Genomic DNA, 17,577 nt, shown 5'->3' with positions numbered 1-17,577 from the left:
AAGCCTTACCCTGGAGACCAAGCCCAGTGACTTCCTTGTTGGGTGGGCATTGAGATCTCAGGTAAGGTGCTCAGCCCTGCAAGGCCCAAGGTGTTGATGAATAGAGATGTCATGATTATGGTGGTAATGATGATGGTGGTGCAGGAATCCATGAGAAAATTCATGTGAAATTCTTCATGAACTAAGCCATATGGTTTGTTATTATTAAGGAACTAAAGTTAAAGGGTAGGAAATGAAAAGGGTTAAGGTGACAACATCGAAAAGCAATAGCAGTTAGACATTAGAGAAAGAAATGGACTAATTTCAGACAAATTACTAGTGAAGAGTTGACATTCCCACAGGATTCCATCTGATTGTTATGTAGTAAGATGTTTGGGAGCCTTCACTTTTTAAAGGAAGGTAGTTTTAATAATGGTGGTGACTGTAAAAATGATGCTAATAATAATCACAGCGGCCCCCACCTCCTGAACATTTCCCATGGCCTAGTACTTGATATTCACTATCTCCAACATTCTAACAGCCAGGTTATTATTCCCATTCTACCCATGAGAAAACCAGGGTCAGAGAGATTAAGAAGCTTGATCAGATTCAACCATCTAGGGATTTGAACCCAGTCTTTCTGGCTCTACATTCTATGCTCATCTTGCTCTTGGCATAATTATGTCATCTTAGAACAGGGAAATAGTCTACAGGGATCCTTGGAGAATGTCTAGTGTAGGCCCCGTGTTTTAGAGAAAAGGAGAGAGGCCCAGAGAAGTGAAATGGCCTATCCAAGGGCACACAACTAGTTACCGGTGAGACTGGATTCTCAAACTCTGGTCTTCTGGCTCTCAATACCCTGATGTCTACAGGATGCTGCCTCTCTGGTGTGCAGCCATTTTGAATAACCGTGCACCCTTGCAAACAGATGGTTGGTTTTATTCTAGAGAATTATGGGTCAAATGTCCCCTTCCCGGGGGAACAGCTGGCATATGTGCTGTGGTGTCTGATAATGCAACACACCTTGGGTTTATGATGGCTTGCCTCTGGCTTCTATTGGCAGTGGGGAAGCTCTTTGTCATGGAGTGAGCAAATAAGGGAGTTCACTGAAAATCAGTCCCTCAGTTCTTGTTTATTAGCTACCTCTAGCATAAATATTACATGTGACTTCCTTAGGTGGGAGCGAGGATGACTCATGAATATACTGGGAAGAGCCAGTCTTTATGAGAGTTCATTACCTCCCAGGGTCCTTTAATTCTCATGATTAAGCTTCAAGTTAATGGATTAAACCCATTTAACAGATGAGAAAATCGAGACCCAGGGTTACGAAGAAAGTTGTCAATGTTCAAGATAAAACAAAACAAAACAAAAAACAAAACAAAACAAAAAAACCTTAAAAAGTCCTGGGGGCAGGTTAAAGCTTTCATCCCCAGGTATGTTTGATGCCAAAACTGACATTTGTAACTAACATACATGCCTGTGCTGCACCTATAGAACTTTGCACCTATGGGGGATGGGGTGGGTAGGAAATAAAGGGAAAGTCTTGACCTTCACAAAGTTTATAGTCTAACATGAGACACAAGCATGATTAATTCTAATATTCTGCCTCAGAGAGCTTGAGTTCTTTCTGTCAGACACTCTGCTAAGAGGTTTATGAGAATCATCTTTAATTAATTAGAGAGAGAGAGCATGCATGAGTAGGGTTGGGGTGAGGTGGGGAGGGACAGAGAGAGGGAGAGAAAGAATCTTAAGCAAATTCCACACCCAACACACACCCAACACAGGGCTTTATCTCGGGACCCTGACATCATGACCTGAGTCAAAATCAAGAGTTGAACATTGGACTGAGACACTCAGGTGCTCTGAGAATCTATTTCTCAGTATGACTATGCAAGGAATTTTTATCCCCATTTTACAGAGAAGAAAACTGAGAGTAAGAGAGGTGTCACAAATTACCAAGCTTTCTATAGTTAATAAGTATTAGAGTCTTAATTCAGTCCAGAGTCATAGTCACAGTGGTCAAGTTTTAAATGAATGAATGAATGAATAAATGAATGAGTGAATAAATAAAATCCTATGGGATTCCAAAGGGAGAATCCTGTAAAGTTGAAAGCTAATTACACTAAATCCTTAGAACTAACTTCAGTGAACTTCCCTCCCAGCCACAGTGATCCTGAAGAACAGGGCAGTGCATGAAATTGGAGGCAGCGTGATGTAATTAAAATAGAAAGAGAATGGGAGTCAGAGCTCTGGGTTTGAGACCATCTCTTTCTCACAGTGAACTTGGTGGTAACTGAAGAGAACTCCTTGGCTCGCTCTTCTGTGTCGTGCTTCCTGTCACTGAAAGGGGCTCTCAAACACGGTTTATTTTTAAGAGGTGATTTTTTTTTTTTAAATTTTTTATTTTTTATAAACATATATTTTTTATATACATATATTTTTGTTTTAATGCTTGTCTCTGGTAGGTTGCCCACAGATGCTAACAAAGACTGGGGAAGCTATAAAACATTCAGAAGAATCTCAAAGTTATTGAATTTCACTGAAATAAAAAGGGCTAGTTCTGTTTCCCTCACAGTTCCTTCATAGACATATTTATGTAATTATTCATCAGCAAATTTATTGTGGATATTGCAAAAGCCTGCTCCCTCTAGTCTTTCAAGTTCCAAAGAGAAAGGAAAGCAGAGAGGTATTTTCAATTTAGCTGGCTGTTTCTCCCTTGTGAGCAGCTCTGTCTTTTCTTTGAGCTTTGTGGCAGAGTAAAAAGAGCACTGATGGGGCTATCAGGCTGACTCCACTGTTTCTTAGCTATATGATTTGGACTGCTCTTCTCCTTTCCTGGGCTCTGTCTTCTCTCTCTCTTTCTCTCTCAAACCAGCCATTGAGTTTCACATCAAGCTGTGCACTCTTGGAAATGGTGGTCAGGGGCTTATGAGTTATTGGAGAGGCTCTAAGAACCATATGTTGGACAAGTCTCAGGGGTGGGCAAATTCATACCTCACATACATCCATTACATATGTATCTGAGGATGCTGTTGCAAGTAATAAAGTGTAATTTAAAATGTTACTGAATTTTTACTAATTTTGGTCATTATGCTTTTCTTGGTTAAAATGCAGTGAAAACTGTTATCGAATCACTTATTTTGATCATCTTGATTTTCTTAATTAAAATGTGATGTAAAATGTTACTGAAGTTTTGTTAATTTTGGTCATTATGATATTCTTCATCAACAGATACTAAATGTTCTGTCAATATGAGAAAGGTCTGACTATATCTTTGATATTAAGAATGGGTCTTACAATTGGAAAGGTTGAGAATTACGTGTCCATTTGATTTCTTGGGTTCTTTCTAGGTCTGAAATTTTGGGATTCTAAACTAAAGTGTCCAAAATGGTAGTCATTAGTCACATGTGGTTAAAAAAAAAAAATCCATTCAGTTGTACTAGTCACATTTCAAATGTTTAGTAGTGGTCACATGGGTTAGTGGCTACCATATTGATCAGCATAGATGATGGAACACTTCATCATTAGAGAAAGTTCTGTTAGGCAGCCAAGTGAACTAAATGATTTTATTAATGGGTTTTCCTTGAGATGAGATAGTCTTACCATATAATTCTCAGAAGAGCATGAGTTTGAATATTGAAGGCATTTAGCCCTTGGTCCCGTCACTGAAGGGAGTGGGAGGGGGCATGGCTAAGAAACCCGACAGACTGATCCACCCTTCTTGGGATAGTCTGCCTTTGTACCTTTGATTGTAATAGGTAACATGATGCTGAGAATGAGAACAGCCGTGCATATTGATGAGTGTTGATTCAGCCACACCCCCACATAGTCTTAACCACCAGATTACTCTGAAACTCAGAAGCTTGTGTTCAGGATCTAGATACAGCCAGCCACCAGGATTTTGCTGGGTTCCAGCCCAGAGGAGCCAATAAGAAGAGGAAGAATGGAGAAACCATCCAAAACCAAGTAACATATTTCCTTCTCCTAATAGGAAGGCTTCTTGGGGTGTGGCTGGAGCTAAAGGGCTGGGGGCTGAGGGCAAGGGTCTCCCTTAAAAAGTCCTCAAGTTAACTAAGACTTAGGGTTTAGTAGGTGAAGGTTATGGGCCAGGAGAGATGGTGTGCTTAAGAGACACACGTTCCCCTTCTGATGAGAAAATACACTATTCATTGTAGAAAATTTAGAAAACACAGAAGCTATGGAGATTTAAAGAATCCCTTATAATACAACTGGAAATAACTATTGTTAACATTAAGACAATTAATTGTTGAGCTGGACTATAAAGCTTTCATTTTTCTGAATTAGAGCCTTTCCTTACTTAATTGTACTGATGACCGATTAGCCCAACTGAAATCTGGTTTCATTTTTCTCTCTGGCCATTTCCTTCTGCTTCAGACTCTATTATCTTGGTTTGTAAGTATCAGACGTGGTCTTTCCAGTTGTTTTGCAAGAATGATGTCCACTGTCCTCATTCATAGATTTGCTGAGGGATCTCCTCTGGGACTCAAACTCTACCCTTGTGACCATGGTGGCCTTGGGGTTTAGTCATGTGGTTCAGAGCTGGCCTTGACTTTTCATTTTGTTTGGAGCTGGATAAAAGTGGTTTAGACACATTTGTATTTTTCATCTACAAAGTGATTTGGTAGAATTACATGGGTACATCATCAGTTCAGACTGGGGATGAGTTTGGGGTTCTGGTATAGGATTGCTGCTGAATCACTTTAAAAATTTTAATCATTTGATAAATATTTCTGTTATGAGGATAGTGCTTTACTAGCTAGCTACTGGGCTCACGAAAATGCATCTAAACACATTATTCTCTTAGAGTGTTTACAGATAAGTATTGATCAATAACAACATAGGTGATTATGAGTTGTGTGTTATAGGTATTGGGATAAAGGTCTGCTCAGGGTGCTGTGGGAGCCCATGTAGGGAAAGATATTTCACCCACATTTGGGGAAATCAAGGAAGGCTTCTTAGAAAAAGTATGTCTAAGCTGAGAAGTGAAGAACGAACAGGAAAGAACGGGCTTGAATGTGGAAGTAGAAGTGAAGGTTAGGGAGAATCTTCCAGACAGAAGGAAGAGCTTGAGTAAAAGCTGGGACATGAGAAACCATGATGCATTTGGAAATGACAAAGTCAGTAAATGTCCATTGTGCTTATTCTGCTGGCAAATATCTTGGACAATAATGTTTGCTTCAAGACTGGCCTGTGTTATTCTCTGGAGGCATATTTCCCTTCCTACCCAAGTACAAATGCCACTATATTCTAAAGAGGATCTGGGTCAAGGCCACCTTCCTCAGGAAGTCTTCCTGGATTTCCTCTGGTGGAAATAAACTCTCCCTCCTCTGAATTCCACAGAACTCCTGTCTTCTCTGAACTTCACACTTTGTATAACTTTCCTTACAGTTGTTTTTCTTTCTGCCTTAACTATGAAGAGATTGAAGCCAGGGACAGTCTTCTTGCCTCTCAGAATCTTATCTGGTGCTGAGAACAAAAATGTACTTAAACAACATGTGTGTATTCAGACAATTCTGGATTCATGACTAGAACTGGTCTTTTGTGTTGTGTTGTATCTCATGCACTTTTTTTCCCCCCAAGACTTTAGTGCATTTTCTCCCTCATTGCAATTATTTTTTTCCCCCCTCCAGGCATCTGCCCTGATACTTAACCACAGTTAGGCTCAGGATAATTTTCAGAAGAAAGGAATGGCATTTGATTTTGTTTATTCATGCAGATTGGATTCATTAGGATGAAGGTTTTAAGTGGGATTACAAATAGTGCCTGGAGTGAGGGCTCTGCTGTGAGCAGGCGGAGAGCAGAACTTCTCACGTGGGTGAGAACCTCCTTGTTCCACATGCTAGTTTTTTCCAAAACAAAAAGAGCTTTAAAGTTTGGGGTGAATGGAAAATAATACACAGCCTTTATAAAAATGTAAATCAATATAGAAAAAGATATAAACATAAATAAAATTAATGTCAAATCCCACCTGACAATCTTTTTGTTTAAAAGATCCCTTCAGGACACCTGGGTGGCTCAGTGGGTTAAGCCTCTCTGCCTTCGGCTCGGGTCATGATCTCAGGGTCCTAGGATTGAGCCCCACATCGGGCTCCCTGCTCAGTGGGGAGCCTTCCCCCTTTCTCTGCCTTGTTATCTCTTTCTCTGTCAAAGAAATAAATAAAATATTAAAAAAATCCTTTCAGGTATATTTTTATGCATTTTTTCCAACATAAACTGCATCATATTATACGTGCTCTGCTGCAGCCTACTTCGCTATGAACATTACCAGCATACACGGAAAGTGCTCTTATCAGGTGGGTGGTTGGAAAGAAGTGTTTAGCATTAAAAAGTGCTGTGATCCCTGTGGTTCATGTCATCACAGCATTCAAGAATCCTGTGTGTTGAATCCTTTTCTTGCATTTTCTCCCTGAACTACTAAAGTTTCTGTTTAGGTATTGTCTGGTGGTACTTTCTCAATTTCAATAAATGCATACTTGCACTGTCATTGTTGATGAGTACATGGGATCCCATTGTATGTACAAAATTTATTTAATTTGTCCCCAGTTGATAGGTTTTTGAGTTATTTCCCATTTTTAAATTAACATATAATGTATTATTTGCCCCAGGGGTACAGGTCTGTGAATCATCAGGCTTATACATTTCACAGCACTCACCACAGCATATACCCTCCCCAGTGTCCATAACCCTGCCACCCTATCTCTATCCCCCAACCCCAGCAACCCTCATTTTTTTTTCTTGAGATTAAGAGTCTCTTATAGTTTGTCTCTCTCCTGATCCCATCTTCTTTCACTTTTTTCCCTCCTTACTGCACCCTGCCTCTCAAATTCTTCATCTCAGAGAGATCGTATGATAATTGTCTTTTTCTGATTGACTTATTTCACTTAACATGATACCCTCTCGTTCTATCCATGTCATCACAAATGGCAAGATTTTGTTTCTTTTCATGGCTGCATAGTATTCCACTGTGTATGTATACCATATGTTCTTTATCCATTCATCTGTTGATGGACATCTAGGTTCTTTCCATAGTTTGGCTATTATAGACATTGCTGCTATGAACATTTGGGTGCACGTGCCCCTTTGAATCACTACATTTGTAGCTTTAGGGTAAATACCCAATAGTGAGATTGCTGGGTCATAGGGTAGTTCTATTTTCAACTTTTTGAGGAACCTCCATACTGTTTTCCAGAGTGGCTACACCAGCTTGTGTTCCCACTAACAGTGTAGGAGGGTTTCCCTTTCTCTGTATCCTTGCCAAAATCTGTCATTTCCTAACTTGTTAATTTTAGCGATTCTGACTGCTGTGAGGTGGTATCTCATTGTGGTTTTGATTTGTATTTCCATGATGCTGAGTGATGTTGAGCACTTTTTCATGTCTCTGTTGGACATTTGGAAATCTTTGCCAAAATGTCTGTTCATGTCTTCTGCCCATTTCTTGATTGAATTATTTATTCTTTGGGTGTTGAGTTTGGTAAGTTTTTACAGATTTTGGATACTAGCCCTTTATCTGATACATCATTTGCAAATATCTTCTCCCATTCTGTCAGTTGTCTTTTGGTATTGTTGACTATTTCCTTTGTTGTGCAAAAGCTTTTGATCTTGATGAAATCCCAATAGTTCATTTTTGCCCTTGCTTCCTTGCCTTTGACTATGTTTCTAGGAAGAAGTTGCTGCAGCTGAGGTTGAAGAGATTGCTGCCTATGTTCTCCTCAAGAATTTTGATGGATTCCTGTTTCAGACTGAGGTCTTTCATTCATTTTGAGTCCATTTTTCTGTGTGGTGTAAGGAAATGGTTCAGTTTCGTTCTTCTGCATGTGGCTGTCCAATTTTCCCAACACCAATTGTTGAAGAGACAGTCTTTTTTCCACTGGACGTTCTTTCCTGCTTTGTTAAAGATTAGTTGACCATAGAGTTGAGGGTCCAGTTCTGGGCTCTCTATTCTGTTCCATTGATCTATGTGTCTGTTTTTGTATCAGTACCATACTATCTTGATGATTACAGCTTTGCAATAGAGCTTGAAGTCTGGAATTGTGATGCCACCAACTTTGATTTTCTTTTTCAACATTCCTCTGGTTATTCAGGATCTTTTCTGGTTCCATATAGCTTTTAGGATTATTTGTTTCATTTCTTTGAAAAAAAAAAAGGATGGTATTTTGATAAGGATTGCATTAAATGTGTAGGTTGCTTTAGGTAGCATAGACATTTTCACAATATTCTTCCTTTCCATGAGCATGGAACATTTTTCCATTTCTTTATGTCTTCCTTAATTTCTTTCCTGAGTACTTTATAGTTGTCTGAGTACAGATATCTTGCTACTTTGGCTAGGTTTATTCCTCGTTATCTTATGGTTTTGGGTGCAATTGTAAATAGGATAAACTCCTTAATTTCTCTTTCTTCTGTCTTGCTTTTGGCGTATAGAAGTGCAACTCATTTCTGTGCATTTATTTTATATCCTGACACTTTATTGTATTCCTGTCTGAGTTCTAGCAGTTTTGGAGAGGAGTCTTCTGGGTTTTCCACATAAAGTATTGCATCATCAGCAGAGAGTGAGAGTTTGACTTCTTTACTGATTTGGATGCCTTTTATTTCTTTTTGTTGTCTGATTGCTGAGGCTAGGACTTCTAGTACTATGTTGACTAGGAGTGGTGATAGTGGACAGCCCTGCCATGTTCCTGATCTTAGGGGAAAAGCTGTCAGTTTTTCCCCATTAAGGATGATATTCACTGTGGGTTTTTCATAGATGGCTTTGATGACATTGAGGTATGTGCCCTCTATCCCTACACTGTGAAGAGTTTTGATCAAGATAGGATGCTGTACTTTGTCAAATGTTTTTTCAGCATCTATGGAGAGTATCATATGGTTCTTGTTCTTTCTTTTATTAATGTATTGTATCACATTGATTTGAAAATGTTGAACCAACCTTGCAGCCCAGGTTGGTCATGGTGAATAATCCTTTTAATGTACTGTTGGATCCTATTGGCTAGTACTTTGGTGAGAATTTTCGCATCCATGTTCATCAAGGATATTGGTCTGTAATTCTCCTTTTTGATGGGGTCTTTTTCTGGTTTGGGGATCAAGGTAATGCTGGCCTCATAAAATGAGTTTAGGAGTTTTCCTTCCATTTCTATTTTTTGGAAGAGTTTCAGGAGAACTGATATTAGTTCTTCTCTAAATGTTTAGTAGAATTCCCCTGGGAAGCCATCTGGCCCTGGGCTCTTGTTTGTTGGAATATTTTTGATGACTGCTTCAATTTCCTTTCTGGTTATAGGTCTGTTAAGGTTTTCTATTTCTTCCTAGTTCAGTTTTGGTTGTTCATATATCCCTAGGATGCATCCATTTCTTTCAGATTGTCAAATTTGCTAGTGTATGGTTGCTCATAATGTGCTCTTCTTCTTCTTCTTTTAAGATTTTTATTTATTTATTTGACAGAGAGAGATCACAAGTAGGGAGAGAGGGGGGAAGCAGGCTCCCCGCTGAGGAGAGAGCCCAATGTGGGGCTCAATCCCAGGACCCTGAGATCACGACCTGAACCAAAGGCAGAGGCTCACCCACTGAGCCTCCCAGGCGCACTGCTCATAATGTGTTCTTATAATTGTTTGTATTTCCTTGGTGTTGTTAGTGATCTCTCCTCTTTCATTCATGATTTTATTAATTTGGGTCCTTTCTCTTTTCTTTTTGATAAGTCTGGCCAGGGATTTATCAATCTTATTAATTATTTTGAAGAACCAGCTCCTAGTTTCATTGATGTGTTCTACTGTTCTATTGGTTTCTATTTCTTTGATTTCTGCTCTGATCTTTATCATTTCTCTTCTCCTGCTGGGTTTAGGCTTTCCTTGCTGTTCTTTCTCCAGCTCCTTTGGGCGTAGTGTTAGGTTGTATACTTGACACCTTTCTTGTTTCTTGAGAAAGGCTTTTATTACTATATACCTTCCTCTCAGGACTGCCTTTGCTGTGTCCCAAAGATTTTGAACAGTTGTGTTTTCATTTTCATGAATTTTTTTAGTTCTTTAGTTTCCTACTTGACCTATTCATTCTTTAATAGGATACTCTTTAGCCTCCATGTATTTGAGTTCTTTCTAACTTTCCTCTTGTGATTGAGTTCTAGTTTCAGAATATTGTGGTCTGAAAATATGCAGGGAATGATCCTAATCTTTTGGTACCAGTTGAGACCTGCTTTGTGACCCAGGATGTGATCTATTCTGGAGAATGTTCCATGTGCACTAGAGGAGAATATATATTCTGTTTTTTGGGGATAGAATGTTCAAATATATCTGTGATGTCCATCCGGTCCAGTGGTCATTTAAAGCCTTTATTTCCTTGTTGATCTTTTGCTGAGATGATCTGTTCATTTCAGTAAGGGGACCGTTAAAGTCCCCTACTATTATTGTATTATTGTCAATGTGTTTCATTGGTTATGTTATTAATCGTTTTATAGAATTGGCTGCTCCCACCTTAAGAACATACATATTTTAAATTGTTAGTTCTTGTTGGACAGACCTTTTAAGAGTGATATAATGTCCGTCCTCATCTCTTATTATAGTTTTTGGCCTAAAATCTAATGTATCTGACATAAGGATTGCCACCCCAGCTTTTTTCTTTTTTTAATGTCCATTAGCATGGTAACTTGTTTTCCATCCCCTCAATTTAAATCTGGAGGTGTCTTTGGGTCTAACATGAATTTCTTGTAGGCAGTATATTGATGAGTCTTATTTTTTTTAATCCATTCTGATACCCTGTGTCTTTTGGTTGGGGCATTTTCCCATTTACATTCAGGGCAACTATTGAAAGATATGAATTTAGTGCCATTGTCTTGCCTGTAAGGTGACTGTTACTGTATATTGTCTCTGTTCCTTTCTGGTCTGTTACTTTTATGTTCTCCCTTTCAATATTCCCTGGAGGGCTGGTTTGGTGTTTGCAAATTCTTTTAATTTTTGTTTTTCCTGGAAGACTTTTATCTCTCCTTCTATTTTCAATGACAGCCTAGCTGGATATAGTATTCTTGGCTGCATATTTTTCTCATTTAGTGCTCTGAATATATCATGCCAGTCTTTTCTGGCCTGCCAGGTCTCTGTGGATAGGTCTGCTGCCAATCAAATATGTTTACCATTGTATGTTATAGACCTCTTTTCCTGAGCTGCTTTTGGGATTTTCTCTTTGTCACAGAGAGTTGTAAGTTTTACTATTAGATGACGAGGTGTGGACCTATTTTTATTGCTTTTGAGGGGGATTCACTGTGCCTCCTGGATTTTGATCCTTGTTTCTTTCACCAAATTAGGGAAATTCTCTGCTATAATTTTCTCCAATATACCTTCTGCCCCCCTCTCTTTTTCTTCTTCTTCTGGAAGTCCAATTATTCTAATATTGTTTTGTCTTATGTTAATTGTTTTGTCTTATGGTATCACTTATCTCTCATATTCTCCCCTCATGGCCTAGTAGTTGTTTGTCTCTCTTTTGCTCAGTTTCTTTATTCTCTATCATTTGGTCTTCTATATCTCTAATTCTGTCTTTGCCTCATTTACGCTAGCAGTAAGAGCATCCATTTTTAAAAATTTTTATTTATTTTCTGCATAACAGTATTCATTATTTTTCACCACACCCAGTGCTCCATGCAATCTGTGCCCTCTATAATACCCACCACCTGGTACTTTTGATTGCACCTCATTTATAGTTCAACATGGTTAGATTTTAGTTCTTCTATTTCTCCAGAAAAGGATTCTCTAATACCTTCCATGCTTTTTTTGAGCCAGCTAGCACCTTGATAATCATCATTCTGAACTCTAGTTCTGATGTATTATTAATGTCAATATTGATTGGGTCCCTAGCCATTGGTACTGCCTCTTGTTCTTTTTTTTGGGGGGGGAGGGTACATTTTTCTGCTTCATCATTTTATCCAGATAAGAATAGATAAATGAGAGTACAAAATGCTAAAAGGGTAGAAACAACCCCAGAAAAATACACACTAACCAAATCAGAAGAGACCCAAAACCGGGGGGTGGGGAGGAGAAAAGGGGGAAAAAAGAAAAAAAAAGACTGGTGAATAGAACAGAGCCACACACTTGATTTTGGTCTGTTAGAAGAAACTACCTCCCAAAATTTTAAAGAAAGAAAAACTTATATATATACACAAAAATAAGGGCAAACATGATGAAGGGATGGAATATGACTAAAAGATGAAAATTTAAAAAATTCTAAAAGAGGAATTGATAGGATATGAAGTTGGTTGAAAAAGGAAACAAAAAGAGGAGAGAATGTGATCAGGCTGGAGAACTAGAACAAAGCTATGTGCCAGATTTAGGGTATATTTTTGTGTATTAGACAAAATTGTATCCCAAAATTTTAAAGAAAAAAAAAAGCCCTATATGTATACAAGAAATACAATGAAGGGATAAAATATGACTATAACAATTAAAATTTTAAAAGTTTTTAAAAAAGATGTTGATAAGATAAAATAGTTTAAAAAAGTTAAAATAGGAAAGAGGAAAATTAAAAAAATAGAAAAAAATTAAAAAACTTAACTTTGAAAGACTAAAGGATCATGGGAAAAAAACCCACAAATTCTATGTGTTGCTTTCCCCTAGCTCTGGAGTTCCGCAGTTGTTGTTGCTTGGTGAACTTGGTCTTGGCAGGATATTCTTTCTCATCTTCTGGGGGAGGGGCCTGTTGCCCTGATTCTCGAATGTCTTCACCTGAGGCAGAATTCACCACCTTTAACAGGGGCCTGGCTAAGTAATCTGCTAAATTTTGGTCTCAGGAACTTTTGTTCCCTGAAAGTTTTCTGTAGAGCTTTAGAGGATGGGAATGAAGTTGGTGGCCTCCTAATCTCCAGCCTTAAAGGAACTGAGAGCTCAGAGCCCCACTCCTCAGTGCACCCTCAGAGAAAAGCAGTCAATCCCTTCCATCTCCCTGGTCTCTGGCCGTGCTCCAAGCTCACCAGCCTGTGACTGAGCATTTCTATCTCTGACGCTCAACCCTGTTTGCAGTCTCCAGACCCAGTAGATTCCTGCCATGCTCACATGCCACTCCTCCCTGAGGTGGAAGGTGAGTCTTCTGGATATGCTGCTTGTGGGGTCCCTGCTTGAAGAACAGTGGCCTGACTGTGCTTCAAATCATGGTTTAAGGTAACCCTGAGCTGAGAGTGCACTTCTCAGCTCCATCTCTGAAGCTGGCTTCCCCACTCCAATACCTGGGAGCTCTGCCACACTCAGGCATCCCTGGTCTTTCTGTGACCCTGCAGGTCTTGAGACCACACTGTCCCTGCGAGGACTCTACTCCCCATTTAGTCTCTGGAGTTATGTCCCTCAGTGGAGCAGACTTCTAAAGGTTCTGATTTTGTGCTTTGCTGATCTACTGCTTGCTGGGAGCCAGACCCCCGCCATATCTATCTTCCCATTGCTTTGGATTCACTTCTCCACACATGTACCTTCTAGGAAGTGGTAGATTTTCTCTTCCTAGAATTGCTGCTCCTCCTTTCTTTTATCTCCTGTTGAGTTTGTAGGTGTTCAGAATGGTTTGATAACCATCTAGCTGAACTCCTGGGACCAATGATATCTCGATCTCTTGCTCCTCCACTGTCTTACTGCTCTCATTGGTCGAGTTATTTTCCATTTTTGACTAATGTAATAATTCTGTAACAAACATCCTTTTATATTCAACTTTGCCCATTTGCAAACTTTTGCAATCCCACTTTAGGATGAATTCCCAGAAATGAGAAGGCTGAGGCCAAAACTCTCTAAGTTTCAATTCATATTTGTGTCAGGGGCTATTAAGGACCAAGAGGAGTTTACATTGTGGAAGCTGGAGGTTCAGCTCAAGTGGAGGCATTTAAAACTCACGCATAATCTGGGAACAGAGCAGAAAGTATTTAGAAGAGAGCTGAAGAATGAACGCTGTTGAGTGAAGGGATTACTGATTTTTGGAAGCAGTTTCTGAGAAAGTGAAGTGACCATACTTTGGAGTGCCTGCACCCTCAATGATGAGTGTATCTCTTAGAGAGAGCCCTTCCTAAAAGCAGAGTGGGGGACTAGCTTCTTTTCAGTTCAACAGATATTTCACAAGTGCCCCTTCAGTGCCAGACATGGGATAAAGCTCAGGCTTATCTCTATGAGGGGCTCTCATTCAGGGGGAGACACATGGTGACCAATAGGAGTGGCAATTCAGAGTGGATGGGCTCCCATGGAATATTGCTCAAGAGGTGGCACAAGGACCCTGAGTGTACTGAGGGGGTGTGCAGGTGGAGAGAACCCTTCTTACTAGAGCTGGTGGTTGAAAGATGAGCAGGGACTCCTCAGGCAACTAGAGAGTGGCCCTGAAAGGCTCAGCTATACAGAGGCTGGGGGCTGGGAGAGGGTATAGGGCACAGTGGTCCAGCCTGGTAGGAATGCAAAGCATGGAAAAGGAGGTTGGTCCTTAGAGGTTATTTCCCACACCATGCACCATCTACCTTGTCTTATCCCCTGGAGTTCCTTCCTGCTTTTACTGGGTCAGGCTGGGCTTCCTTGCAGAGAGGATTTGTTTTCCATCTATTCTTTATGTAAAATAAAAATGTCCAGGCAGAATATGGTAACTGTCAATTGTAGAAACTGGCTCTGCTTCAAGAGTAGCTGAGCAGTTGCCATTTCAATCAGTCAAATATAATTCAATACAGGCAACTTCCTATGTTTCAGCTTAATACCAGACTTCCCTAAGGTCTGGCAAAATTCTGAAAATACTTCTAAGGGCAGAAAAGGATAAGTTGTGATTAGGAGAAGCCTAATCTATTATTTTATGTTCTTTTAAAAATCAGATCTCTAGGCATAATAATGATGATGGTGGTGATGATAATGATGGTGATGATGGTGGTGGTGATGATGATGTAATGATGATGGTGGTGATAGTGATGGTGGTGATGATGATGATGAAGATGATGAGCAGTGATAACCCTTGTGGAACACTTAACCCATGCCAGGTCCTATGCTGAGCACTACCCATCCATTTCATAAGGTATGAACTATTATCATCCCTATTTTACACATGAGGAAACTTAAATTTGAGATTCAGAAAGTGAAAACATTCAGCTAAATAGAATGTTCAACTAATCAAGACCCTCAACCAGGCTACCATGAAAGGATGAAGACCTGGTGCTCAGAGACAGCCATCATGTATAAAGTATTTTTTCTGTTATGCAACCAAAATGGTACTAGTTCTATGCCATCCCTGGGAGAATTGAGAAAGTCATACAAATCATTTTCTGTGTCTCATGGTTTTGATGAGGAACACTGGACAAGAAAGGCAATTAGATAATGCAGGCACCTGTTCTTTCCTCTCAGTTCTGTGTCCCATTCTTCTAACTGTTCTCTCACAGCTACTGTCAAAACTGAAAGGACTGTGTAATGTGGTGCTTTTTAGGTTGTTTCTTTGTTTTTTTTTTTTTTTTTTGTATGCCTATTTGTTTATATAAGATAAACTTTTGACTTTGATCTAAAATTCAGTGGGATGTCTAAAGTGCAATTCTCTAGAAGTGAAATCTTTAGGCTGTTTTAGATATATGCTCCATTACTGTTATTTGTTACTAAGAAATTATATTCTTCTTTTAAGGTATTAATATATTAGTTAGGATATTGGCTTGTCTGTGTGTAATGGACTAAGAACGGTGGCTTGTACAGATAGAAATGGGCTTCTGTTTCACAGAATAGTCAGGAAGGAGGCAGTCCAGGGCTGAGATAGCTCTGCTCCATGAGTGTGCCCAAAGACCCTGCATTTGTCTTCCTTGTAGCTCTTACATTCTGAAAGTGTTATACTTACTTCAGGGTCTGCTGAATTATCCATGTTCCAAGTGGCAGAATGGGGGAAAAGATGGCGCAGCATGGCCCTTGTGTTTAAGGATGGAGCTTGGTTACAACATCACATTCATGACCATCTTTCTAGCTAAGGTATAACATAGCCACATTTAGCTTCAAGGCACCAGACTTCAAGGGATGCTGGGAAATGTAATCTTGCAACTTTTGTGTCTATAAGCCTAGCTAAAAATTGATTCTATTACTATGAAATAGAAGGAGTAAAGGATAGCAGAGATAGTATTCAAAAATAAAGCTGAACAATGGTGAGAGAAAATATATGTAAATTGAAATTTTAATATTGCTTTTCTACATTGTGAAGGATGTATCTCCTCTTCCTTGGAAAACATTGACCTATAGGGTTGTCTGGTTTTCCAACACGCTGGAATGCCCTCTCTGAAAATGATAGACTGTTGTCCTTAGAAACATAAGCTCCAGGACCAGGTACATTATTTGTGGGGTCTATTCCAAGAGAAAATATAGGATCCCTTGCTCAAAAATGATTAATAATTTCAAGATGGCAAAACCAGAGCAATGAAGTCAGTGTGGGGCTTGTCTAAGAGTATGACTCCCAGTGCAACTACATAGGTCACATATCCATGATGAAGCTTGCTCAGGCCAGCTCTCATGGGGGGTGGGGCAGAAAAGGTATTCAAGTTCCCACCGACTTCTTATTATTGCCACATAGTTCTGGCAGTCAGCAGTTATAACACAATATGGTATAAATCAACACCCAGGTTAGGACTTCAACAGCTAAGTGTTAGAGTTTGCTAGTGTGGTAGGGTGACAACTGGTGGAGGCTTTGGGAATGTTCTCAGACTTGGGATGCCAGTCATATATTTCTGCAAGTTAGAATTTGCCTTGTGACTTCATTAAATGTTCTTTGCATGACTTCCCCCTGAAGGTAGGTTAGTACTATGTTTAGTAATCTGGATGACCTATTTTCTTCTGGGTTTGGGGACAGAAGCCGTGTCCATATGTCTTGGAAATTGTCAGCCCATTCATTTTGCCGTATTCTGTGCATGGTGACCAGAGTGTACGCTGCAGGAATGTTGAGCTGGGGCCAGCTCTGGGAGGTCATCACAAGAAGGGCTAGACTGGTGGGATGTAAGTTCAGGTTATGGTTGGGGAGGGAAGTCTTGCCAACTATTAGGTCAAGGCTGTAAAAAGGCAATATGGGGTTGGATCAGAAACCCAAGAGATCTAGAAGACTCTAGGCTGCAGAACAGAAATGGAATAAGGTAAATTATACAGAATATAAGCTGTAAATAATCACTATCTGGCTCACAATCCCATATTCACAATTCCTAAATCTGTACAGCTCTAAAATCTGGCAGTTTTCTCTAGTTTTGGCTCAGAATCTTCGTTGTAGAACCTGACGTGAGGGTGCTTATTGTCTTTACCCAGTTAATATGAATGGTCACAAGTTTTGCAATGAATGCTGGCCTAAACTCTAATGAGAAATTGTTTAATACTTCCTCTCCTAAAATCAGAAATATTTTGAATTTATGGGGATAAATCCCCCCACACTGGGATCCCAACATTTGTTGAACAGATACTGTGTGCCAGACACTATTCTGAGCACTTTATATGTCTTAATTTCTTTAATATTCATGGGTTTTATGAGGTAGATACCATATTTTCCCCTTTTGACTGGTAAGAAATCTGGAACATAGAGAAGTTTTACAATTTGCCTGTGATCCTAGATAATCAGCAAATGGCAGGCAGTGAAAAAGATGAGTGTCTGGGGGACCTAGTTTTATAT

General features: G+C 39.5%; 1 protein-coding gene across 1 annotated transcript in view; it reads left to right on the top strand.

Moving 5' to 3' along the window:
• Window positions 1-3,860: 3,860 nt before the first annotated feature.
• FER1L6 (fer-1 like family member 6) overlaps window positions 3,861-17,577 on the top strand; it is a 159,123-nt gene continuing 145,406 nt past the window's right edge. Inside the window, exon 1 of the mRNA XM_059165676.1 lies at window positions 3,861-3,945. Within this exon, the coding sequence (XP_059021659.1) occupies window positions 3,923-3,945 (23 nt within the window). The 5' untranslated portion in view covers window positions 3,861-3,922. The remainder of the gene's footprint in view (window positions 3,946-17,577) is intronic.

This window comes from Mustela lutreola, chromosome 3 (assembly GCF_030435805.1).
Source record: "Mustela lutreola isolate mMusLut2 chromosome 3, mMusLut2.pri, whole genome shotgun sequence".
Classification (NCBI taxonomy): Eukaryota; Metazoa; Chordata; class Mammalia; order Carnivora; family Mustelidae; genus Mustela; species Mustela lutreola.
Note: the sequence above shows the minus strand (reverse complement) of the source record. Positions and strands in the feature narration are given on the sequence as shown.